The sequence below is a fragment of the Geotrypetes seraphini genome, chromosome 1 (assembly GCF_902459505.1).
Source record: "Geotrypetes seraphini chromosome 1, aGeoSer1.1, whole genome shotgun sequence".
In the NCBI taxonomy this organism is placed as follows: domain Eukaryota; kingdom Metazoa; phylum Chordata; class Amphibia; order Gymnophiona; family Dermophiidae; genus Geotrypetes; species Geotrypetes seraphini.
In genome coordinates this window covers 296,849,785-296,877,234 of record NC_047084.1, presented here as the reverse complement: position 1 = coordinate 296,877,234, position 27,450 = coordinate 296,849,785, and the positions used below count along the sequence as shown (strand labels likewise).

The 27,450-nt window shown below is 40.3% G+C and overlaps 1 protein-coding gene across 3 annotated transcripts in view; it reads left to right on the top strand.

Annotated features, from left to right (window-relative positions):
* The first annotated feature begins 10,512 nt into the window (after positions 1-10,512).
* Positions 10,513-27,450, top strand: part of LOC117364611 (probable carboxypeptidase X1) — a 110,949-nt gene continuing 94,011 nt past the window's right edge. For all 3 annotated transcript variants that reach the window (XM_033954010.1, XM_033954001.1, XM_033953991.1), the window contains exons 1-2: positions 10,513-10,996; positions 18,138-18,248. In XM_033954010.1, the coding sequence (XP_033809901.1) occupies positions 10,624-10,996; positions 18,138-18,248 (484 nt within the window). In that variant the 5' untranslated portion in view covers positions 10,513-10,623. The remainder of the gene's footprint in view (positions 10,997-18,137; positions 18,249-27,450) is intronic.

The window sequence follows — 27,450 nt, the reverse complement described above, 5'->3', positions numbered from 1 at the left end:
AATGCACCAGGAAGGGGCAGGCCTGCCTCATTTAGACAGAGATGGGTCGTATGGACGGAGGAAAAACCCGTCGGTCCTTCCGAAAAGGTTAGAGGGGATCAGGGGGGTTCAGGTGGGGGTGGGGGTAGCGTGATCTTAGGGGGGTGGAGGGCTCCGGCAGGAGGGATTGGGCATCCCTCCTGATGTGATCTATGAGGGGGGGGGGTTCTGGCAGGAGGTATTGGGCATCCCTCCTACTGTGATCGTTTGGAGGGAGGGACGGGCGGCATCAGGTCCAGGACCTGTGTAGTAGTCCTCTATCTATACCCCTCTTTCCCCTTTTCCTTCAAAAAAATCATTCAATCCCTTCTTGAACCCTAATACCATACTCTGTCCTATCACGCCTTCTTTAAGCGCATTCCAGGTATCCACCACCCGTTGGGTGAAGAAAAACTTCCTAGCATTGGTTTTGAATCTGTCTCCTTTCAACTTTTCTGAATGCCCTCTCATTCTTGTAGTTTTCGAAAGTTTGAAGAACCTGTCCCTCTCTACTTTCTCTATGCCCTTCATGATCTTGTAAGTCTCTATCATATCCCCTCTAATTCTTTTTTTATATATATTTTTGATTTTATATGATAAATTAACAAGATATACAGTTATTATCTAAGACATGAAACTATCTAACTCTACAAATCATGGTAATATATACATATATGTTAATAACTTATCTGAAATAGTACATAGTAGATCTCTCATGTCTACTATGTATGGCAGGGTCAGTCACACATTATTAGTGGGAGATGTACATGAGAACACTCAACGAGCATCATGTATTAACTTAAACCAACAAAAGATGATCAATATGTGTTGAGCAATATACTCTGAATTACTATTTGTCAATGGTCTAAAAACACAGTAGTTTTGTACAGGGCTCCAAACTTTTAGAAATGTGCCAGTGGAACGATGTTTTTCTGCAATTACACTTTCAAATTTGATAGTGATACATACAGGGCTCCTTTCACAAAGCCGCACTAGCGGGTTTAGCGCGCGCGACTTTTAATCACGCGCTAATCCCCACGCTGGCTGAAAAACTACCACTTGCTCAAGAAGAGGCGGTAGTGGCTACCATGGCCGGTGGTTTAGCGTGCGCTATTACACGCATTAAACTGCTAGCGTGGCTTTGTAAAAGGAGCCCACAGTGTTCCAACAAACCATAAATTCTACTTTGGATAAGTTGCGTAATATGTAATTCTTATAATCCAATTCTCGTCTTACGTCTAACGGAAGGGAATTCCACTCCAATGCAGTCTCAAAAGGAAGAGTCAGAGAATGCATAAGTTTTAATTTTAACCCTTGAGATAGTGGGAAAACTTAACATTAAGCAATTCTGTTAACACTGAATTTTATTTGCAACCAATCAGTGACTTAGGGCTCCTTTTACTAAGCCACGTTAGGGCATTAACACGCGGAATAGCACACGCTAAATTGCCACGTGCGCTAGACGCTAACACCAGCATTGAGCTGGCGTTAGTTCTAGCGGTGTAGCGCAGGTTTAGCACGCGCTAAAATTCTGCGTGCACTAAAAACGCTAACGCAGCTTAGTAAAAAAAGCCCTTAGCGATATCATATAAACAGGTGAAAGACCCTGAATAAGTCTGAAAAACAAATATTAGTATCTTAGGGGACTTTTTTCTTTTTACTAAAGTTTAGTGTGTACTAATGAAATTAGATAGTGCTAAATCAGGGGTAGGGAACTCTGGTCCTCGAGAGCCGTATTCCAGTGGGGTTTTCAGGATTTCCCCAATGAGTATGCATTGAAAGCAGTGCATGCAAATAGATCTCATGCATATTCATTGGGGAAATCCTGAAAACCCCACTGGAATACGGTTCTCGAGGACCGGAGTTCCCTACCTAAATGCTAAATGCTAAGAAGCCAATTTTATACCTGTAGGCTTCTTAGCAATTAGGTGGGAATTTATCAATGTATGCTACTGTTAAGATTGGTTATTTTGCCACAAGTACACTATTTTAGCACAGACGCCCATGTTATGCAATGAGACCTTGTGCTTAAAATAACCCGTCATAACAATAGCACACATTGATAAATTCCCTCCTTAGTGTAAATACTAAGTTTTAGTGAAAGTGCCCCTTAAATTGTAGTCAAGCTTGCATAGGTAGCCAGTGCAGTTTCTTCAGAAGGGGAGTAGCTCCATCATATTTTTTGCATCAGAAATCATATGTGACAGTATTCTGCAACATTTAAAGTTTGGGTGTTTTTTTTTAAACTAAGGTCTCCTTTTACTAAGATGTGGGGGAAATGTGGCTTTACATAAGAACATAAGAATAAGAACATAAGAACATAAGAAACGCCTTCACTGGATGAGACCGAGGTCCATCTACTCCGGCGATCCGCACACGCGGCGGCCCATTTAGGTACTCCTTTTTGGAGACCCGGATTTACCGTATCCCTCAATATGATATGCAAGAAGGTGTGCATTCAACTTGCGCTTGAATCCCAGTACAGTAGTCTCCTCCGGGAGTGCATTCCAAGCACCCACCATGCGCTGTGTGAAACAGAACTTCCTGACATTTGTCCTGAAGCTGCTGCCACTCAGTTTCAGGTAATAGCCTTACTGGGTCAGACCAATGGTCCATCAAGCCCAGTAGGCCATTCTCACGGTGGCCAATCCAGATCCCTAGTACCTGGAAAAACCCCAAAGAATAACAGCACTCCATACTACCAATCCAGGGCAAGCAGTGGCTTCCCCCATGTCTTTCTCAATAACAGACTATGAACTTTTCCTCCAGGAAATTTTTCAAATCCTTTTAAAAAACAGCAACGCTATCCACTCTTACCACAACCTTAATGTGCCATTTGCAGGTCTTTCCTGTGCGCTAGGACCATTTTTAGCTCAGCCAGAAAATAGTCCGTTTTCCAAATTTCTGGTCATGCACTAATATTGCAATTTGTGCACAGCCATTAACAAAATAACTTGAACTGAAAGCCAGAATGAAAAAAAAAAAGTATATAAATGAAGATAGACTGAAAATCCAGAAACTTTAGAAAACCTGCTAGATATAAAAATATAAAGATAATTTGGAAAGATGATCCTATGAAGATCTCGGCTGAATCACTGGGCTTATAATATACCTATGACTCAGGGCAGCCTGCAGAGTATCCAACCTAAAAAATCTTTATAATTCTATATGTATATGGTTTGACTAAATTTGAATGAGATACAGATTGTTAATAAAAATATGCATTCCATTAAGTAAGTGACCTAATTTGTTTTGGGAAGGGAAATTGAAGGTAAAATTGCTTCCTCAAAACATGTTCTAATCTGTCTGCTAATAAAGAGACTAATTCCAGCAGATACGATGGTCCTTGGCATATAAAATGTTAAAAACTTAAAACAAAACTTAAAAGTTATCCTTGTGTGTATTGGCAACCAATGTAATTTGATAAAGTATAATGTTCTATTATATTTAGGAATTGAAAAGGTCACCCTAATTGCAGTATTCAATACTGTCTATAGTCTCTTCAACAACCCCTTTGCATATCTCAAGTATACTATATTACAATAATCCATCAAAAATAATATAAGTACAAACACTGCTGTATCAAAATATTTATGTACTGCCTACAATTTCCTTAAAAGGTCAAATGCTTTCTTACTAACCAATTTAATCTGAAGTTCCAAAGTCAGATTCAATAAATTATCCAATTGAACTCTCAAACTCTAGTTTGCATATCAAAGACATAATTATTCTGACCTATAATTGACAAAAGATCTGATCTAGCCAGATACTGGGAGCCTAGCAAGAGAAACTTAGTTTTTTTCTAATTTGTTTTCAGTTTGTGGGTCGATACCCATTGTTCTACAGCGTTAAGCACAACATCCTTCTTACTCTCTCTTTTTACCAAACACCCCTTCTTTCTCCTCCATTTTCTGACACGCACCATTATACCCCCACTCCCCTCTTTTCTTGGCCCACATTATATGGAAAGATATGGGGTGGCACACCACTGTAGCAATACTCCCTCATTCATGATGCCCTGCATAACCACAAAGGTCATAGACCCCAAAAGCTAGCCTGATGCCTGCTGACAATGAGAATGGAAAGTCAGAGCTTAGGAACTCAGCCAAGAGGACAACCAAACCAAGGGACAGCCTTCTGCCTTGAATGACAGTGGACGAAGGAGTCACCCCTTGAAGGGAGAACTGAGATAACAAATAACAAGCCTAGGGGAAAGTTTGGGGTTTTGGCTTTTGCTCTCTGGTTGCTGCATCATCTACGTGAGGGGAATTAGTGATAGGTTAGTCAGTACACAAGTGAAGAGAAGGAGTATAGAACCAGTGTCAGAACCCATCTGCTGCTGTATTGATCTGTGGTAGAGAATGGAACAGGGGTCAAACCAACTGGCATGGCCTTCACAGGACAAAATGGAGAATAAAGAGATCTGCCTGAAGGAGCTAGATGGGACTGAGGAGCATCCCAGCAACATCTATAAGGATAAATATATCCCCAACAGAATCCTATCTGGGAATGATCCCAAATAAAAAGGATTTTTGTTTGAAGGCTCCCTGGGTTCTACTATACTTTAGGGAAAGGTATCTTAGGAGCAGGGCCTCAGATAGTTCACAACTAAACTAAGAGGAGCACTATACCGAGACCAACTAAAAAGTGTAAATGTAAGTGTTGAAACTATGGAATTTTCACTTCTACATACAGTTGCTACTGAATATTATCCCAGGTTTGTCAGAATGCCAGTAAAATATTTAATTTAGAACTTATATGCTGGCCTTGAATACCTTATTGAGAGAAAGGAGAGTACTGAATAAGTGGATTGTGGTGCCAACCAGACTCCCAGTTCAAGCTAGTCTCAGCCTTGTCCTCCCTAAAAAAAATATATTAAAAAAAATAATTAAAGTAATCTACCCTAATACTCACTGGGCTGCAAGGGTAACATTTCTAAGCAGAGTTATTCTGGAAAGTTGTTTAACAATCCTGATATCACACGTGGCATTCATCAGATTAAATTTACATGATAATAATTTTGGCATTTTAGGATCTCTAACCCAAGGAAGATTTCAAAGCATTTGACAATTTTACAGTCACAATATCATTGACGAATTTCACCAGGCTCGGCGAGGACCCAGGCATGAAACTCTGTGGTGTCTCCATCTCACCACTACAAGCAGCTATTACACACTAACAAAAATAACTGCAAACCTCGACAGCACACAGGCCACAATTGCTTGAATTGGATGAAGACCAAAGCCTGCACAAGGAGCTCAGTTCACTGAACTTCAGTGTATATTTATATTTCTTTTTTTTTTTTCCAAATAACTGGAGCCTCATTTCAAATTACATCCAGAAGTGAAAGCCCAGCTTCTAGACCAGGGGTCCCCAAAGTCCCTCCTTGAGGGCTGAATCCAGTCGGGTTTTCAGGATTTCTCCAATGAATATGCATGCATGCATTGCTTTCAATGCATATTCATTGGGGAAATCCTGAAAACCCGACTGGATTTGGCCCTCAAGGAGGGACTTTGGGGACCCCTGTTCTAGACAGATAAGAACATAAGAATAGCCTTACTGGGTCAGACCAATGGTCCATCAAGCCAGTAGCCTGTTCTCACGGTGGCCAATCCAGGTCACTAGTACCTGGCCAAAACCAAAGGTGTAGCAATATTCCATGCTACCGATCAAGAGCAAGCAGTGGCTTCACCCTTGTCTTTTTCAATAACAGACTATGGACTTTTCCTCCAGGAACTTGTCTAAACATTTCTTAAAGCCAGCTTTGCTATCCGCTCTTACCACATCCTCTGGCAACGCGTTCCAGAGCTTAACTATTCTCTGAGTGAAAAAAAATTTCCTCCTATTGGTTTTAAGAGCACTTCCCTGTAACTTCATCGAGTGTCCCTTAGTCTTTGTAATTTTTGCCAGAGTGAAAAATCGATCCACTTGTACCAAGGTAGGTGCAGGGCTTTCTCCAATTAAATGCTGTGAGGTGATTTTTCAGGCTCGCCTTTCTCAGCAAGCTGCATATTCTGACAGCGCTGCAAAAAGTTTTAAAACATTCATGGCCTGATTTTATATATAGCGCCCCCCAAAAATGGGTGCCGATTAGAACAGTACTTCTATAAAAGATATGCACTATATAGAATGACGCTTAGCAGCCATAGGCATCACTAACATTTAGACACACCCATTTAAGCCAAGGAAAACCAGGCCTAAATACATACACGTAAGATGCATTCTATATCAGTGTGCGTTAGCTTTTAGGAGCATCCTACGATCAACCAAAGCTCCCTCCCTGACCTCACCTCCTTTTCAGATGCAGGCACTAGAACTGATGCACAGCTTAATTAGAGGTGTTACTTGCTAATTATGGGTGCCGATTGGTCTTGTTAAACAACTAAGTTGTGTGCGCACCAATATGCGTGCACAACTTATGGCGCTATATCCAGAATTTGGGTGTCAATGCGTGCCACAAGCAATGAGCATGGTTTGAATGCCTGCCTAACGACTGCACAAAAATGACTTCCCTCCCCATTGAAGAACCTAACTTTTCATTTGCTCCTTTTGTCATCTTCTGGGTGCCCATCAAGTTCTTATATTTCATTTTTAAAATTTTATTTATCCAGTCTCTGCATCTAGATAATAGTTTGCCAACCTCTGGATTCTATATCGTGCTCACATTTCCACGTCTAACTTTGTGTGCACATCAGATGCGCACATGAAAATAAATTGACAAATGAGCTTGGAAACATCAATAACTGAGTGCGAACAGCCAATTATCGATGTTAATTGGCAGTCTTAAATCTTTTTATTTGCGTGTGCATCATGCTACACACTATTCTTTACAGCATGGCACCTAACTTCAATCACATTATCTGAAAAGGGAGCATGACCAAGGGCATGTCAAGGGCATTCCAAAAAGTTACACACAGATTTTACAGAGTTCACCCAAAGTGCACCTAAGTTGGGCACTGGCATTTACACCCACTTTTAGCAAGCATAAGTAAAGCACCTAAAAGTTAGGCCTATTGAGTCATAACAGAAATTTTAAGAGTCCATATTTGATTGGTTGACCCGTGACATAGGCGTTTGTTGTCAAAAGACGGCCCGTGTAGGGTTTATCGTTAAAGGACTCTCAATCATCCCATACTTGACAGCCCTTGGTGCTTCTTCTTTTCTTTTGTGGTTTGTGCTTTGGCCATCTCTTCATTGCTGCATTCTGACCCGAAAAATAGGTGTCAGATCTGTACCGAACACCATTCTTTATAGGGCATACTCCCTTTATAGAATAGCGCTTAGCACTCAAGTTTTGTTGCTGAATTTTCAGCACCCTTTTCTGAATTCCTTCCCACATGGACATAGAATAAAACTGAGAATATCATAATGCCTCTGTATGGAGTGCTTCCTTGAATGTGATGTACAATTTTGGTTTCCTTACCCAAGAAAAGTTATAGCAGAACTAGAAAAAGTACAAAAAGTAGCAACAAAATGATAAAATATATAGGGTTGAATGCGGAGAACTCGTCAGCTTGGTTTTAAAAGATGCTTGAGAGGGATGTGACAGAGGTTTACAAAATCATGAGTAATAATAATAATAATAATAATAACTTTATTTTTCTATACCGCCACAGTCAGACGACTTCTAGGCGGTTTACATAGTAAGAAGGCTGGCCATTCAGCGAATATTAAAGGTTTTAAAACAATACAAAACAAAACAATAGATCCACAAACAATACGATACTATACAATACCATGAGTCTGACTAACAATACTATACATTAAGTCTAAATACAATACTATACATTAAGTCTAAATACAATATCGTACAAAGAGTCTAAATGCAATACAATAGTTTAGAGGCGAAAGTTACGTATTAATTGATTGGAGATCTAAGGGTAATGAGTGTCTGAGGGATATAGAACAACCATGAGTTGGAGTTCTGGGTTCGAGGAGATCAAGGTATGAGGGGTTTGTAGAGAGAGAGAAAATGCGTTTAATGGGGAGAGGAGACCTGGTGGCGTTGGGGGCCGTTTTAGTCAATGTATTTTGCGAATAGGGCAGTTTTGATTGTTTTGCGGAATGCATTATAAGTTACATTGGGTTCGATTATGTGGTTTTTCAGCCAGATTTGCTGTCTGTTCGCTTGGAACTTAAAGGTTCTATCCAGGAAGGCTTTGTATCTGCAGCCTGTAATCTTTGGGTATGCAAAGATGTTTTTGTTCCTGGTCGTTCTTGTGGGGTTGTGTAGGGTGAAGTGTGTTTGTAGATATGAAGGTGCTATTCCCCAGGCTTGTTTAAAACAGGTGCAAGCAAATTTGAATATAATTCGCGCTTCTATTGGATGCCAATGCAGTTTTTTATAGTAGGGGCTGATGTGGTCATTTTTTCTTAGTCCGAAAATTAGGCGGACGGCGGTGTTTTGTATGAGTCTTAGTTTTTTGATTGTTTTTTGTGGGATGCCCAGATATATGATGTTGCAATAATCAAGAAGGGATAGGGTCAGTGCTTGTACCAGCAACCTGAATGATGTAGGGTCAAAGTATTTTTTTATGGTTCTTAGTTTCCATAACGTGTAAAAGCATTTTTTGACTAGTGAGTTTGTGTGGTCAGTCATAGTTAGATGAGTGTCTAGCGTGATACCTAGTATTTTTATGTTTTTGGAAATTGGGTATTCGTGGTTGTTTATTTTTATCGATGTATTCGTAATTTTGTCATTAGGACTAGCCAGAAAGACTTTTGTTTTCTCTGCGTTTAGTTTTAATTTGAAGTTGTTGGTCCATTTATTGATTTCGGTCACTGTGTATGAGAGGTTATCTACAATTTCTTTTGTGATGTCGTTTAAGGGTATAAGGATGGATATGTCGTCGGCGTAAATGTAGTGTATTAAATTTAATTTTTGTAGTAGGTGGCCTAAGGAGGCGATATAGATATTGAAAAGTGTGGGTGATAGGGGGGAACCTTGAGGCACGCCTGATGGGTTTTTCCATGGTTTGGAGTAGTTTCCATTGCCAATTACTCTGTAGGATCTGTTTGTTAGGAATTCTTGGAACCATTTCTTTGCCTTTCCTGATATTCCCATTGCTTCAAGGCACAGTAGCATGATTTCATGGTCTACCAGATCGAACGCACTGCTGAGATCTAATTGTAGGATCAGTGCGCTTTTGCCTTTACTGAAGAGTAGAGTGCAACAGTTAAATAGGGAATGATATTTTTCCCTTTCACATTGGGAAAGTCTTCACATCCTTGTATATTTTTCATGATCTTTTGTCTAAAAAAATGCAATAGCTTGTTTCACTGAGTTACACAACATATGCAACATTTTCAGTATGAATGAGCAGTTGGAGCATTGGTTCTTTACCAGCCACCAGTTAGCGACATGTATATAGATATCACTAGTGGGCCTGTGATTTAGGAAAGGGGTGTTAGGGTTTTGTTGATAACTAAAAAGTGAGACAAAAAGGGTTAAGAACCCCTGAGTTTGAGAAATGCAAAAAATGTAATTTTCCTAAATGTGGCAATTAGAGAGTGACAAGGTAACCATTACCGCATGAATTCCCATGGTAATGGGAAAATGTTGCCAATTTTATCCGCTATTACCATGGCGATGGTTGACCAGTCCATGGTAATGACGCGGGAATGGGAACATAGCCAATGTTATAAAGTTAATAAATCATATAAAGTTAATATGTTATATATAAGTTAATAAAGTTATATATAAATTATATATGTTAATAAAGTATATAAAGTTAATAAATCAAACCACAGCACCAAAAGAATGCATGAATGGAAGAGACACAAGTATATTTCCCCAAACCCAGGAGACTTCCCCAAGCATACAAGGACCCTTGAGAGTAGACTGAAGGTGCTGTGGCATCTAAGAAAGCCCCTTCGTGCATGTGAACTGTTTGGATTCTGGGTTTGTTTTGATGGAAATATGTTTTTGCCCATTGATCACCATTCAACAAGTTTTTCGGTAAACTCTATTAATGTTCAAAGAGCATCAGTAATGGATATGTTTTTGCTTCTACACTCCCAGAAGAGGGTCTCTAGCCCTAAAGATCTTGAAGCAAGACTGTTCCTGCTGGAATAACCACAGGAGCCCTATAAGTTTGCAGGACTGCCCTGCAGCTCCCCGATGTGTCCCCTCATCCATTCATAATTGAAGGGAGGGGGGGCTACATATATGTCCTGAATTTCTATCCTTTGTAGCTTTAGATGTCAGGGATTTTACAGTAACAAAACTTCTCTGCACATCACAGTTTATTGTAGCCAGCTGAGTACTTAAATGTCATTCACAAAAGAAACCATTTTCTGTAAAAGAAACACAAGATCTTGAGCTGAAAGATTCAGAGGCAGAATGAAAGCCTAAGACAATTTGTGAGGTCCCACCACTCCTGAATATATGGTACTTGAATATCGATGGAATCCCCTGAAACTAAAAAGGGGTGGGATTTGAACGGGATAGATGTACAGGCTGCAGTTCCTAAGAGGATACTGGGAAAGAGAGAGAGAGAGAGAGCAGAAAAAGGAGTTTCAAACTTTTTGCTCCTGGGCAGTGTAGCTTCATCTTTTAGCACAGCAGACACCCATATATACACTTGCACCTTGGTCTCTCAGGATATGCAGTGGGTTTCGGTGATCCTATCCATGCTTTTTAGCACAGTATGGATATCCCTGATGGAGGGATTCCCCTACAACACCACAGATAGCAACATGACTAATTCGCCAAGCAATCAGACCCAGGCAGGGGAAAGGCTGGCCATGAGCACTGAGAGACCCAAAAGCAATCAGAACCAGGCAGGGGAAATGCTGCCCATGGGCACTGAGAGACCCAAAAGCAATCAGACCCAGGTATGGGACATGCAGCCCACCGGCATTGAGAAACTCAACAGGACGGAACAACCCATCATCTCAAGCACTGAAAACCCACATGAACCTACCCAAAAGGACAGGAGACTGAACCACACTGAGGAGAAAGAAACAGCCAAGAGAGGTAACCATGTCCGATCTTACTCTCTACCACTCATTCTTATCTTGCCTCAAATTACTGTATTTTGAAACCTTGTAAATTGCTTTGTTCTGCCTGGCATAGAATGATAGCTTTAATACACACTCACTGCCTGGCTTTGCAGTCCTGTCTTATATTTTCAGTTGCCCTTATTTTAGTTTCAAAGAGGTTTTGAGAAAAAAGACATAAATGACAACATGAAGTATTAAAACAGAAGTTCCATCTGAGCTCAAGAAAGAGTCCTCATCTAATTAACCTCTCCTCAGATAAGAATGAAAAGCAATCTCTTTAAGGTCTTTGTAATGCTAAGGGTGCATTTCAGTATCATTTGTAAAGTTGCCAGAGGACTGTGCCATGGGGGGGAGGGGGGTGGAACCATCCCTGGAATGGGTATTTTTTTTGTACCCTTTCTCTTTTTCATATATAAGTAGTAACGAAAATTCAAACCCGATAACTGAGTTAAGGTCACACTTTATCTGGGCGCAATGTCTGTGTAACTTCAGCATTAACTCTGACCACTTCTACCTTTCAAACCATGGCTCAGGCACAGTTTTATATTGACAGGAATTTGGGTGCAAGAGATTCTATGAAGACCTCCCTCCTCGGCGCTTTGGTAGCTAATTCAGTTTTAAATAGATGTACTGGGGTTCTAAATGTGCCCCATTCATTATTTAACAACAAGAATAACTATCCTCCATTGTGTGCAATTATTTTAATACTCTTAAAAATACCATAGTGAGCTGCAGAAGAAGAACCAGGGGTTATATGGATGAAATGGCTAACTCTGCCTAAGTGAATCTAACTACAAGGGGCCGCTGAGAAGTTCTCAGCCCAACCAAGAAGAGAATGATGTGGAGCCAGGAAACTTACAAGTTATTCTATACTTTTCTTGACACTTTTTGTTTCAATGAGGCAAATGCTAGTAAATGGGCACAAGTACAGGGAAACCAAGCCATTGTGACATCACCAATGAGGCTGGTTCTTAGGTATTGGTGCAATGAGGCATTATGACATCACAATACGAGGGGCCACTGAAAAGTTCTCAGCCCATCCAAGAAGAGAATGATGTGGAGCCAGGAAACTTACAAGTTATTCCATACTTTTCTTGACACTTTTCATTTCAATGATATGAAATGAAAAATGTCAAGAAAAGTATGGAATACCATGTAAGTTTCCTGGCTCCACATCATTCTCTTCTTGGTTGGGCTGAGAACTTTTCAGCGGCCCCCTCAAAACTATAAGGCATTGCTTATGTTTCAAGACGTTAGGGGGTTGGGATATTTTTACATGCAAAGTAGATTTTCCAGGCAACAACCCACAAGTTGGAGGTCTTTGAGCTGATATTTACCTTGGCCGGCTTGGTTAAAAGCCTGCGGATAAAGCCTGGCTTATTAAGCATTTATCAACAACTTCCTGCCAAACAGAGCTATTGAATGGATTTCAACTGCATGAAATGTAACTAGCACATGCAATCCAGAAAAAAATAGGCAACATTCGACTTCTCCTGCTTTATTTGTGTTGCTCCATCTCATGTTAACTTCATACTATCAATACCTGCACCCACTCCTTCACCTTTTGCCTCCCCCCATAACAAAACTCTACCTTCAGATTCATAGTATGTTAAATGTATGAGGTGATTTGTGCGACATGGAAGATATACCTTCACTGACCTCTATCCATCAGAGAGTGCCTTAAAATAAAAAAACTAGAGTTCCTTCAACCATTTTTTGGGAAAAATATTCATTACAAAATGTTTTGGTATTTTAGAGGTAAATTGATACAGGCGTTGTGGTCTGTGGCTTATGATTCATGATCTATTTGGCCATTTACTAGACTGGTTTTGCCACTAAAATTTGCAGTGTTTGTGATTTGCAGATCAACAAACTTTTCAGCTAAAAGATTCCCACATTTATATACACAGTATACACTGGAATGGCATGATCCTTTCCTCCCATTCCTGCTGTGACTATGCATTGGCCAGGAAGGAGGGGGGAGGGGGAGCATACTCTTAGGCCACAGAAGAATAAAAACTGCAAACTTCCATAACCAAAATATTCCTTCCTGGCTGCCAGACAAAGATTTTGTTCATCCCAGAGCAATTCAAAGTTCATATTCTGTACAATATCAGGGATCAAACCATTTCCAGATCATGAACATCAGGTTTTAGGTTTATTACAATTTGATATTCCATTTACTGGAATATTGTCTCAGCAACTAGACAATAATAAAAAATGTGAGAAGAAGAAAGGAAGGGATAAGGAAGTTTCATAAATAAACCTTAAGAATAAAGTATGCAGGATGGTCCTGCACTGAGATCAATTCCAAGGCCTCCATTTCCCTGCCCATGCATATAGCTGTCAATCCCTCAAATAAAATAAGCTTTTAGATTGCTCTTGAATCAGGGGAAAGAGGTATTAAGTCTAAAGTAAAAAGGGGTATGGGGCCCATCACATTAAATAATAAGACACAGATGGGAAATAATACAATTTCTCCCTTCTTTTCAGCAAACTAATCTCAGATTTGCCTTTTCTAGGGGAAAAAAAATCTAAAAGAATTTTTGAGTCAACAGTCAACTGACAAAAAGGAAGTCAATATTCTTCCAATGGGTCATTTTAAATGTGGCTCCTGCTCTTTTTGTGATTTTTCTTTACAAATATAAGATTTTACTAATCCAATCACTAATAAGATCCATAGGCTTAAACATTTCAGCACGTGTAATACTGATCATGTGGTTTATGTAGTCATCTGCCCATGTCCGAAAATTTATGTTGGTATGACAACGAGACCATTTAAGATGCGCCTTGCAGAACATAAATCCAACATAAAAAGAGCCATGATTAAAGAACCACTTGTTCTACATTGTTCAGATGCCCATCATACATTTAACAATTTGAAAGGCTTTATAACTGATGTAATTAAAAAGAACATAAGAGGAGGTGATCGTACTTCAACGCTGAAACGTAGAGAATGTTTTTGGATTTTTACGTTACACGCATTAGCTCCAAATGGGTTGAATGATAGGATCAATTGGGCTGCCTATTATTAAAGTTGCTTTGCGTTCACTAAAGCAGCCATGCATTCTGTATTCAATATAATTGATTGACAAATATGACGTTTAAAATTCCTCCTGAATAGTTGCGTCTGAGGTAGTGAACGTCATGATGCAATTCAGTTTGATAGGTTATTTAATATGTGGCATTCTCAGCGGATGGCGCCATTTTGAAAAACATTCTGAGTGTGATAGCAAGCTGTATTCCGTAGCTGCAATTAGTTGGTGGGTGCCAGCATTGTATATTCTAAGAAAAAACATAAGAAAAAAAAACATTTTATCCTTTTTTCCTAATTTTTTTAGACATTGATGTACTTTTCATTCAAAGATTTAATTTCTTTATATGAGGGGCCACTGAAAAGTTCTCAGCCCAACCAAGAAGAGAATGATTTAGAGCCATGAAACGTAAATTCCACACTTTTTGTTTCATTTCATATCATTGAAACGAAATGTGTCAAGAAAAGTGTGGAACATGTAAGTTTCATGGTCCCATATAACTCTCTTCTTGGCTGGGCTGAGAACTTCTCAGCGGCCCCTTGTATTTTATTTTTTTGAAAAGCAATTAAAAAATTAAACACTCTAAGTAGAGGCATTGTGGGGGTTGTAAGGCTCATGGGTGACTGAAGGAAGAGGTGATAGATGCAGTTTGCTGATCCACTGTCTTAACCAACAAGCATTCCACAGTGAACGTGAAACTTAGGTCAGCCTTCAAGCCAAAACCTCTATCCCTTCATTCTGATCTGTGAACTTTTCAACAGGTCACAAGATACAGAGAGTCATTGCAGGGCCCCATTTGCATAACCAGAAGGCCAAAAAGCAGGGATATGTTAAAAAAATGCACACTCAATAGCCCCATCCACAGGTAACATTTTCTTGTACAAGCCCTGTGAACAGTAGACCAGGATTTGACCAGAATAATGGCCTGTTACTGTTCAAATAATAAATGAAACTAACATCATTTTATGTTGTCTTTATTGAGTTAGTTCTCAAAGTTCCCTGTCCAACAAGCACACATTTCAGGCAAGCACATACTGACGTACCTTTTAGTTTTTAATACACCTTTATAACCAGGTCAGAGAGATGCTAGAATGCTGGCCAGCATAACACCTATTTAGAAAGGGTTCCAGAGGTGATCTGGGAAATTATAGACCACCGAGTCTAACGTCAGTGCCAGGTAAAATGGTAGAGACTATTACACTTCTCCCTCCGTATTCGCGGTTTCTTTATCTACGGATTCGCTTATTCGCGGTTTTAAAACAAAAAGAGCATTTTCATTTTTCAGGCTATTAGCCCTGTAAGCCCCGCCTTAAGCCTTACCTGGTGGTCTAACGGGTTTTCGGGGCAGGAGCGATCTTCCCACACTCCTGCCCCGTGCAGATCTCTCACAGGAAATGTCTCGAGAGACTACGGGACCATGTAAAACATGGTCTAAGTCACAAACACCCACCTAAAGTCACCAGATAAGCACTGCAAACACATAAAACAGACCCCCACACACTACCCCAGTGATCACCAACCCCCCACACCACCATAAAAATATTAATCACACCTTTAAAATTCAGCTTCCAGACCATTATCACCTGGTCACCTGGCATAGGAAAGCCTAGTCGTCCAGCACAGAGGCGGCTTAAGACGTCTTGGGGGGAGATTAGGGACCTATAGAGAGGAGAACCCATGCCCATAAGCCCCTGTAATCACTGCATTGATACTTAAACATGTGCACTCCCCTATACACAACCAAAACCCTTTTGTACTGGCATATAAGTGGCTCCTGCAGCCATAAGGGCTATTAGGGTGGTAGATAAGTGGGACTAGGTGATTCTGGAGATGGTTTGGGGGGATCACCATGACCTATAAGGGAGCTGTAGTGAGGAGAAGACATGGCACCCTTTTTGTGAAGTTCACAGCAGTGCCCTTTAAGGTACCCCATTATTTAGGTGGCATGTCTGGGTGTTCAGTCCATCACTTTGCAGACCCCTCCCATGTCCAACAGGGCTTGTTCTAGGCGTTTTTGACTTGGATGAAAAGTTGGACAAAAATGTGGTATAAAGATGGACGATTTAGCGACTTGGCCAATCAGATTGGCAGGACGTATGGTTAGACGATTTTCGAAACAAAAAAATTTGGACATATTTTTCAAAAATGTGTCTTAGGCTATTTTTTACTTTGGACGACTTGCGACTTAGACGAAAACGGACTTAGACGTCCCTTTCAATTATGCCCCTCCACACTTCTCAGAAGAGGAACCTAACTGTGCTATGTAGGCCCAGAAGCTGAAGATTAGAGCAGAAACCATTCTCTGCCTTTCAGTTACCAGTTGGCAATTTCTGAGTGCCAGGTCTCATGCTCAGTCCCCCTGTGGTTCTTTTCCAGGAAAATTCATCTTATGAATTTGTTTCATGCCTGCCAATGGAGTTTCTTCCTCCAGCTTTAGACCAGATGCCAAACATCCTGGCTTTGGCTCTCATTTCTCTTTTCTAGGCTCCAGAAAGCATGGCTCATTTGAATGGTTTTATGTCCCACTCTCTTCCAGAGTTTTATCCACAGATATTTTTTTATTTCCTACTATCTTTTTTGTCTTCTTTCATATGATTTTCTCTCTGTCACTTGGAATATTGTTGATTTTTTTATACTGGCTACTGACATAATTGGGTTAATTGGCCTGTTTTTGTTAAGAAACACATTTATTCCATCACCATTTTAGATGTGAATGCAAAATAAAGCAGAGAAAAGAATGAAAGTGTTAGTGGTTACTGTACAGGATAATAAATGTTTTACTGGGCAATCCTACATCAGAATATGGAAAGCCATGGAAACTATGCAGCCAACATAGGAGAATAAGTGCAAGTGGAATGGAAGAAGTAAAGGGAGGGAGGAAGTGTGTTGTGACCATGGCAATCATTGAGTGGGTTCCCTCAATGATTCTACTGATAGTGCAGTTATGTAGTCAGTGATTGACTGCCACAGTATGTGAGATTTATCCATCAGCAATGCAAAATGCCTAAACTTGCTGGAAGATAGCTAATGCAGCTGATGCAGCCTTATAAGTAGGCATCACATCTGTGAAATAAATGTAAGATAATTTGAATAGGCTGCAGGAAGGATGAGAAAAGGCTTAAGAGGTTAGGACTCTTCAGCTTGGAAAACAGAAAACTAAGGGAGGATTTGATAGAGGTCTACAAAATTCTGAGTGGAACAGAATGGAAATATGATTTGATTGTTTACTCTTTCAAAAGGTACAAACACTAGGGCAGTGGTTCCCAACCCTGTCCTGGAGGACCACCAGCCAGTCAGGTTTTCAGGATAGCCCTAATGAATATGCATAAGAGAGATTTGCATATCATGGAGGGGGCAGGCATGCAAATCTGTTCCTTGCATAGTCATTAGAGCTATGCTGAAAACCTGACTAGCTGGTGGTCCTCCAGGACAGGGTTGGGAACCACTCCATGAAGTTACATGTTCATTTTTTTTTTTATATGAATAGGAGTTAAGATTGTTCCACTCAAAGAATAGTTAAGCTCTGGAACTCATTGCCACAAAATGTGGTAAAAGCAGTTAGCATAACTGGGATTAAAAAAGATTTAGACAAGTTCCTGGAGGGAAAAAACTATCATCCATTATTATGATAAACTTGAGGAAAGCCACTACATATCTCTAGGATTGGTACATGGAATGTTGCTACTCTTTGGGATTCTGCCAGGTACTTGTGACCTACTGCTGGAAGCAAGATGCTGACTAGATGGACCATTGATCTGCCCCAGTATGGCTACTCTTAACGTTCTCTATAGTCCAGTTAGAAAAGCATGGTAGTGCCAGCCCAGCTGGTATTGCAGGGTGATAAGAACTGATTCATCTACCTGGTTACACTTTAAAATCAGGCACGATTCCCCTGCACCCTAGTTGCTTCTGAGTTCACCAGCCTGTATTCTAGCAGTGGCTATCACTATCCTATGCCCCAGGCGCTCATACTACCTTTCCGTCTTTTACTTGATCTCTCTTTTTTAAATTTTTCCTCTGTTGTTCCTCCTTAGTAAGAAGTGCATGATCACTACAGATCTGGGTTTGTATATTTTCCAGTTAAAGTTCTGGTGAAAAAGAAGATTAAGATTGTAAAGACGGTGAAAAAAGCCTCAAAGAAGACAAAATCCAAGTCACCTGCAAGTGAGACAAAAGGCATACCGGAAGAACGTACGTACAAACTTTTGCATGCTATTGTCTTTTGTACCCAGTATAATTCATGAGCACACATTTCCCTTTGGGTCAGCAAACCTTTGTGGTCTACCTTTTCTCAGTAATTTGGCTACTATCTGTATTCATTCTATTTATCTAATCTAATCTACAATTTCCGGTTTGCTCTATCAAGGTTTAAGGCTTCCTGCTTCCGACTCCCTGCCTTCTCGTTCTCCCCCTCCCCTCCTCTCTCTCCCCTCCTCTTCTAGGAATGCCTTTGTCTTGTCATTTTTTGTGAATGTCAATTGTAACCCATTCTGAGCCCCCGGGAGAACAGAATAGAAATCGAACTAAATAAATAAACTTACAATTCAGGAGTTGCACCGGTTGTTTAGGTAATACAATAAACAAGATTAGACAGAATAGTATGTGATATATAATATATACTGGAGATAGGAAGAAGTTGGATCATCACAGCAGGAGGTATGGGGAAAACATTAGACACAGTACAGCAGTTTCAATTGCTGAGTGAGTTGAGTGAGTTATGTCAAATGGAATTATGGGTGGTGGGAGGGGTTGGGAGGATTTCCTATGTATAGCATGCTTATAGTTTGGCAAATCAACGTTGTGCTATTCTGACCAAGAATAATACTAATAATTTACTTCATTTAAGAAACAAGGCAGTCTCTGCATTTTTACCCTTCATTTGGGGCCCCTTTTTTCAAAGCCGTGGTAGTGATGCTGCCGTGATGAATGTATCGAAGCCCATAGGAATTGAATGGGTTTCAGTGCATTTACCGCAGAAGTATTCCTACCGCAGCTTTGTAAAAGGGACCCTTAGTAAAAAGCTAAATTTAGTAAAATCATTTAAGCTGAATAGCAATTATCACTAAAGCATTTATTCAGGAGATTATGCAGAGCTGGCAAACATCTTTTTGGCACAGCTTGAAAACACAGGGATAGAGAATAACATGGGGAAAATTTGTCCCTGCAGGTTCTATCTCCAACCCCCATCCCATCCCCACAAGTTCTGTCCCTGTCCCTGTCCCATCCCTGCAAACTCTGACCTCATCTGCACAAGCCTCTGTGACCAAAATAATTATCTGAAAATTGAACAGGAGGTGACCAGATATGGTATGGGGAAGAACACCCCCAAAAAGGCACTTGGGAGTAATTTCAAGGTAGGTTGCCTAAAAACTTTACAGAATACATATCTACTTTATGGCGTGGAGAAGTGGCCTAGTGGTTACAGCAGCTGCCTCAGCATCCTGAGGTTGTGAGCTCAACTCCGACTGCAGTTTTTTATGACTCTGGGCAAACCACTTAACATTTTATTGCTCCAAGTACAAAATAAGTACCATCTAAATTATGTAAGCACTTTGATTGTGCAAACCACACTGAGAAAGCAGTATACTAAGCTGCAGCAAAAAGTGGCTTGAGCCAGGGTAGGATTAAAAGGTAGGCCCAGTAGGCACATGCCTCGGGCCCAAAAATATTAGGGGGGAACAAACAGGGCAGGGGGCCCCCGACTGCCTGGTGAGGTCAGCTTCCATCCCTTCCACTCCCTTGCTGCCTGCAAGCGAACTGAACCCAGGCCACAGGGCTCTAACATTGCGCGCGCCGGCTTCCTTTCTCTTCTTTTTCTTTAAAGGAATAGAAACAGATTTTTGCGGAAGTGAAAAAAGCTTCTTTCTTTGTTTTGGCACAGGAAAATGCATACAAAGTGATTACACAATGGTGTATTGTACCTCTCACCGATTGCACAGCATGTTTCCAATAATTTCAGATCGATATAGGCGCTGTGAGGTAGCAGCGGAGATCTTTATACATAAAGTATATGGAGGTTATGTGAATCTTTACAAGATTTTTAAAAAGGTGTTTGTCAGGAGATGTCTTTAGTATTGAACAATGAGTTTCAAGCTTTTCCTCAGCTCTGCCTGTTGGGCCTGGCTAATGCTTTGAGTGGTAGGTGGCAACGATGGATCAAGCGCCTGGGCCAAGCAGGTCAATGGAAATGGTCTACTCTAGAGGACCTTCTTTGCATGAATGGAGAATGTGAGTGAGACTGAATATAAATTGCAAGTTCTCTGTGGCTTAGTTCTCACTATATTTTGAATGATTGATTTTTCTGATATTTATATAGTGGGTTCATTTTATTGAATGGTCATTTGGACCTAGACTTTGGAAGAATAAATGAAGAGGCAATATGCTTACCTTTCTGGTATTTTAAAAAAAAAAAAACTAAAAAAAATACACGAATTTGAGTTTTGGAGCTGAGCTCCATAACCGTCTCCCCTTGAATGTTCAATACTGTTTTTGAAATCTGGTACTTAAACGACTTGAAGAGACAGCACTTATTCACATAGGGGGCAATTCAATAACTGGACACCTTCAATTAGGTGCCCCAAGGATAGGCGGTAGAAGCCTTCTCTTTCAGAACCTAGGTGCCTAATATTGTATAAGTTATGGGGCTCATAATCGAAAGAGAAAAACTTCTAAAAACCGGCCTAAGTCGGCACTTGGATGAACATTTCTCAAAAACGTCCAAGCGCTGATAATAAAACCGGGTTTTGGATGTATTTCTAAACGATCTAGGCCTTCATAGTGCCGCTCAACGTCCAAAGCTAAACGGAGCATTTCGGAAGGCATGTTGAGGGCGGGAGTTGGGCGGGACGTGGGCCGGCTTAGACTTAGTCGTACAGCATGTATAACCGAAAGTTTAACAACAGAGCCTAGACGGAACTTGGACGTTGTGACTTAGACCATGTAAAACATGGTCTAAGTCACAAAAACCCACCTAAACTCACCAGATAAGCACTGAAAACACTTAACACAGACCCCCACCCATTACCCCAGTGATCATCAACCCCCCCCTACCTCTATAAAAATTTTAATCACAACTTTAAATTTCAGCCTCCAGACCATCATCTCCTGGCTGCCTGGCATAGGAAAGCCTAGTCGTCCAGCACAGAGGCAGCTTAAGTCGTCTTGGGGGTGGGTTAGGGACCCATAGAGAGGAGGACCCATGCCCATAAGCCCCTGTAATCACTGCTTTGATGCTTAAACATGTGCACTCCCCTATACACACCCAAAACCCTTTTTTACTGGCATATAAGTGGCTCCTGCAGCCATAAGGGCTATTGGGGTGGTAGATAAGTGGGTCTAGGGGATTCTGGAGGTGGTTTGGGGGGCTCACCATCACCTATAAGGGAGCTGTAGTGAAGAGAAGCCATGGCTCCCTTTTTGTGAAGTTCACAGCAGTGCTCTGTAAGGTACCCCACTATTTAGGTGGCATGTCTGGGTGTGCAGTCCATCACTTTGCAGACCCCTCCCACGTCCAACAGGGCTTTTTCTAGGCATTTTGGACTTGGACGGAAAGTTGGACGGAAATGTGGTATAAAGATGGACGATTTAGTGGCTTGGATGATCAGATCGGCAGGACGTATAATTAGACGATTTCCGAAAGTAAAAAAAAAGTTGGACGTATCTTTCGAAAATGTGTCTTAGGCTCTTTTTAACTTTGGACGACTTGCGAGATGGACGAAAACAGACTTAGACGTCCCTTTCGATTATGCCCCTCCACATGTTTTTGTGATAGCCCTGCCTATGTACCCCCCAAAACTTCTTCTATGTGTACCCCCACCTTGCAAATATGTACTATAGTTTATAGTTTATTTGATTATGTCCCCCTTTAACAAGGTAGGTTACAATACCACATTCACAGTAAGCATTACAAACAACTATGTAAGATAGTCGCATATTTGCAGAATAACACTTAGCATGCTGAAATATGCAAGGGCAAAAACAAAACCACAAACTCAAATGTACCAAAGGCTGAGTGGAATTGTCCAGATCAGAATGATGTGCACTAATGAAAGTGTCCTCCAATGCATCTGATAATATTGGAATCTTTATTCATCCAATGCCATAAAAATACATCCAACGACTCAATGACTCGACATGCACATGTTTCAGCCAACAGACCTTCCTCAGGAGTCTTGAGCGCCAGCAATGTGAATATCTAGAATATGTTCCTACTCTGATAGGTCTTACCAGACTTTGAACAAAGAAGAAAGTCAACTAAAACTTCTCCAAATGTGAATATAACATCAGGTAACAAGCGTCTCGCTGCTAAAAACTCAGCTTTTGGTACATTTGAAATATATGCAAGTACACACTCCTATAACTCAAGAATAACTCAACGCTATAAATTACTTCTTCCCTGTCCACATCAAGTTCGGAGGAAATCACTCTTCGAATCCACCTTCGAGTTTCAAGGCCCCAAATTTGGAACTGCTCCCCGACCTGCATATATCAGACCTCTTCCTATCTTAAGTTTAGGAAGGTGCTAAAAACGCATCTGTTTTCATTATAGTAATAATAATAATTTTATTTTTATATACCGCCCTACCACATAGTTCTATGCGGTTCACATACATTAACAATTATACAATCAATTAATAAAATACAATTTGCTAAAATACATTAGGATCAATAAAATGTACTGGCTTTAAAATCAATGTACATTACCAGTTTGTAAATTTGTCCAATAAATCAGTTTTTAGTATTTTCATAAAAGACATATATGAGTGTGCCTGAAAAATAATAGTACTTAACCATATATTCATTTTACCTGCCTGAAAACCGAGCAGTCTATCGAAAAATCTCTTGTAACGACACGGCTTGATAGTTACTAACCTTATTAATCTTATGTAAGCTGCAATGATTCCCAGTTGGCATTTGCCGGGTATAAGAACCAATATGGTACCGTATGGTATGCTATCTATGTATGTATATTCTAAACAATTATGTGCATAATGGATGCATAAATAGCATCTCGTTTGTAGAAATTGCCCTTATAAGTTGCATGATGCACCAATTTCATGTGTGAGTGGTGGTGTTTACACGTGTGTACTTTTTTCACCCCCCAGTGCGATTGTTCCCACTGGATGTATTGCACAATACACAAGCACTCCTTGTGTGTCCTAATATGCATTTTACAAACAGTTCAGCCCATTGACTTCATATGTTGAATTGCAATGAATGTCAGGTATCTCCCTTTTTTACAGATTCCTTACACATCCAGGGGGGGGGGGGGGGGGGGAGGGGGAGGGGAAGGTATTTGGGATTGCTAAAGGTATTTATCTATAATATTGCAATAATATATGCATATGCAGTGTAATAGTTATGTGAGGAAGGGAGGGAGAAAAGGATTGGTAATGTATTAATTTTGTGTATTTTAAGTGTGTTATGTATAATGCTCATGTTTAATATAATTGTATTGCACTGTCAAAATTTGAAAATCAATAAAGAATTAAACAAACACCCCCCCCCCCAAAAAAAAAACAACAAAAAAAAAAAACAGTTCATCCCTTGCACATTCCCCTTTCCCTACCTGGAAGACTTATGCAAAATTATGCTTCTCTACATTATAATTCTTACTACACCTTAAAATCATTGCTAACATTTCCTGAGTTTCTCTTCAGTTCTTCACACCATCCTAACTAAACTAAACTAAACCTTAGGTTTGTATACCGCATCATCTCCACATTCGTAGAGCTCAAATAGGCAGAGAAGGAAGGAAGAACTCTGATCCTCCCCAAAGAGAACTGCTGCTCTAGCATGGTAGAGACTACTTTGTACCTTTCATTTGAATCAGTACTGGATGAAGAATGGGGCCTAATCTGCTAGTGGCGACGTGAAGCTTTAAGAGCTATAAACAGATACTCATTAAGATTTTGATGAGTTAGTGAAATGCTAACCAACCTCTTAATTTACAAGACTTCAAGCTGTGAAATGAGTTTAGAACACATGAGGCATTGTCCACCAGGGTACTTTAGTCAATCCAGTATTTCTGCTTTTTTTTTTTTAAAAGGATTTAGGTCAGCTGTGCCTAATGGGGAAAACATGAGTTTTTGATCAACTGAATTCCAGGTCTCACCTCTAATCTCATAATAGGTCTCAGAAAACTGTTTCTAGGGGCTGACTGAACTAAGAACACAGGCAACAGTATGGCTAGAGTCACCCCTCTTCTCAAAGAGGCTCATTGGCTCCCAGTCACACACCGTATAATTTATAAAATCATACTGCTCTCTTTTAAAATCAAACTTTCCCACTTGCCCTTATTTCTCGATAAATTATTAATACCTCAAAGTTCTCCCCGTTCCTTACGATCTACCGACTATTATACAAGAAAAACTAATTTTGCTATAACAGCCCCCACATTATGGAATTCTCTCCCTCAATTTCTCCGGGATGAAATTCATTTACCAAAATTTAAAACTAATCTTAAAACTTTCTTATTTCAGGATGCCTTTGACAAATCTTAATCTTTTCTTTATCTATTTATTTACTTATCTTTTCCCTAAAAGCTCTCCTTTATTTCAGCGCATATCTTTTATACCATGCACCCTTATCCTTCATGTCCTATTCCTTCCCTCTATCTCATTTCTTCTAATATTATGTAACTTTCTCCTTCCTTCCCACTCATCCTCACGGTCATGTTTGTCAGTATATGTCTAATATGTTTTTTCTAATTTTTCTAATACACTAATAACTAGTTCTTACTCTCCTATTTTAAATTTTTTATTGTTAACCGGTCAGATATTTGTTTTATGATCGGGATATTAAAAATTAATAAACTTGAAACTTGAAACAGCACATCGGTATGGAAGAGTGACTCTCTTCGGCATTTTTTTCCCTAAAGATCATTTACCTATTTGTGCAATCTGTCTGTCACTACATTTCCTGAACCATTCAACTTATACTAAAGACAGGTACATCTATATAAAAATTAGAAACTGAAGGCCTGATATTCAAAGTCACTTCTCCCGGTAGCAGCAACCACTAATCAGATGAGTCACAATGATCAGAGCCATACTCCATTATCAGGATCCCTGTAATCCTCCCTGACCTATCTGGATAGCACCAGGGCAGCCCAAGGGTAGAGCCAGAATTTATCTGGAAACTGTAGATATCCAAATATCTACAGTATGTATACAAGTTAGCACAGCCTTTTTTACCCAGGTAGCTAATCAGATCCCGGCACTATATACGGATAATGCCAGCATAAGAACATAAGAATTGCCATACTGGGACAAACCGAAGGTCTAACAAGTCCAGTCTCCTGTTTCCAACAGTGGCCAACCCAAGTCCCAAGTACCTAGCTAGATCCCAAGTACTAAAGCAGATTCTATACTGCTTATCCTAGGAATAAGTAGTGGATTTTCTCAAGCCATCTCAATAATGGGCTTTTAGGAAATTATCCAAACCTTTTTAAAATCCCGCTAAGTTCACTGATTTCACCACATTCCCCGTCAACGAAGTCCAGAGATTAATTACACTCGGATATTCAACACAAAAATCCAGATATTAGCTGGTGCCAAAAATAACAGAAGTGGAAACCATTCTCGGAGCTGTTGAATTATTCCAAGGGAGTACACATATGGGAAACCATTGGCTGAGAGAGGAAGAAGTAATGAATAAAGGAGATGAAGCAATACAAAATACAGCCTGAGCATGAGAAAACAGGGTCTAAGGGATTCCCAGATCAACCAAAATAAGACCTCTAGTAATAAATATGCTCTGAGAGTCGGCTTTACACTAACGGCCTCTTTTACAAAGCCGCACTAGCAGCTGCCGCGTGGCAACAGCCCCGAAGCCCTTTAAATCTCTATGGGCTTCGGGGCCATTAGTGCAGCACAGCCGCTAGCGCGGCTTTGTAAAAGAGGCCGTAAGAGCTGCTAATAAAACACAATTAAATTCTGGTATCCCACAAAATACCTCAACAGCTCAACATAGGTAACAATACACAAGAAGCTACACATTCCAAGAATAAATTAAATTTAAAATTCTAAAATAAAATGCATTAGATCTCGAACAAATATTTTCTTAAAAGTTCTGATTTTACCAACTTCCTAAAAGTTGGATAAACTGTTAATTGTCTCACTGAGAATGGCAAATCATTCCAAGCTACCACTGCTTGACAAACAAAGGATGATGCAAAAACTTTAATTGGTTTAATACCCTTAACAGATGGATAATGTAACTTTCAAATTCTCTAAGTAAGTGAATGGCAGAAGAGAATCTAAGAAACCATGACACTCCTTTCCAAAGCAGATGAACATCTCAAAATGACCCCCCCCCAAAAAGGTCTATCTGCCAAAAATGTCCAAATCGCGATTTTCAAAAGGCAGAATTTTTGACATCCTACACTGCAGTTTGTCCAAATAGCAAGGGGGCATATTCTGGGCATGTTTAGGCGGGACCAGGGACGTCCCTAATTTAGGACATCCAGTAGCGATAAACAGAAAGAAAGGTCCAAGTCAAAAAAGAAGGGTGTCCTAAGTTAGATCTGTTTCAATCACATCCAGGGTATAACAAAGTGCCCTGATTCAGTAGCTAACTACTGGAGGGATTAAGGCATGAACCCTCCTTAATCCCCCATTGATTACTATCCCACTTCCTCAACCCTGAAAGTGACACTGGAAGAGAAACTAAGCTCCCTGACAACATTAGATATTGTGGGTATTCTGCACACAGCAGCAAGCAGATCTGAAGTGTAACCTAGCAGTCAGTGCAGTGGACTAGAAATCAGGGGATTTAGGTTCAAATCCACTTCAATCCACTTTTTTTTCCTTCAAATTTTAGTCCTCCAGAAACAGATATATACCTATACCTAGTGGCGTATCAAGGGTGAGAGGTGCCCCTCCCCTGCCCCCCTTCCTCACCACCGCATGCTCCTTCTCCATCCCCTCCTGCTGCACTTGTATTGCTTCCCTTCCCCTGTATCTCTGTAACGTTCCTGGCACAAGCAGCAACCCCCCAATCTGCTGTCGCACCAGCGTCGGCTCTTCCTCTGATGTCATTTCCAAGGCACGGGTCCAGGAAGTGATGTCAGAAGAAGAGCTGACACTGGCATGACAGCAGGTTGGGGGTTGCTGCTCATACTGCAAATTCTTGAAGATAGAAAGGTGAGGTGAATAGAATAACTTCAAACCAAGCAAATCCTCACTCAACAGGAAAAAATGCACAATAGAACAGACCAACTTGTATCTTTCTTCTTATTTCTTTATTGAAATTTCTTCATTCATTCAAACATTCTTGCTCCAAGCAATACTGCCCGGGTTCCAACAGGGAGCACTCATTTTGGCTTCCTCATACTTTCAGGGCAGGAGCTCCTGCCCTGAAAGTAAGAGGAAGCCAAAATGGTTGCTGCTCA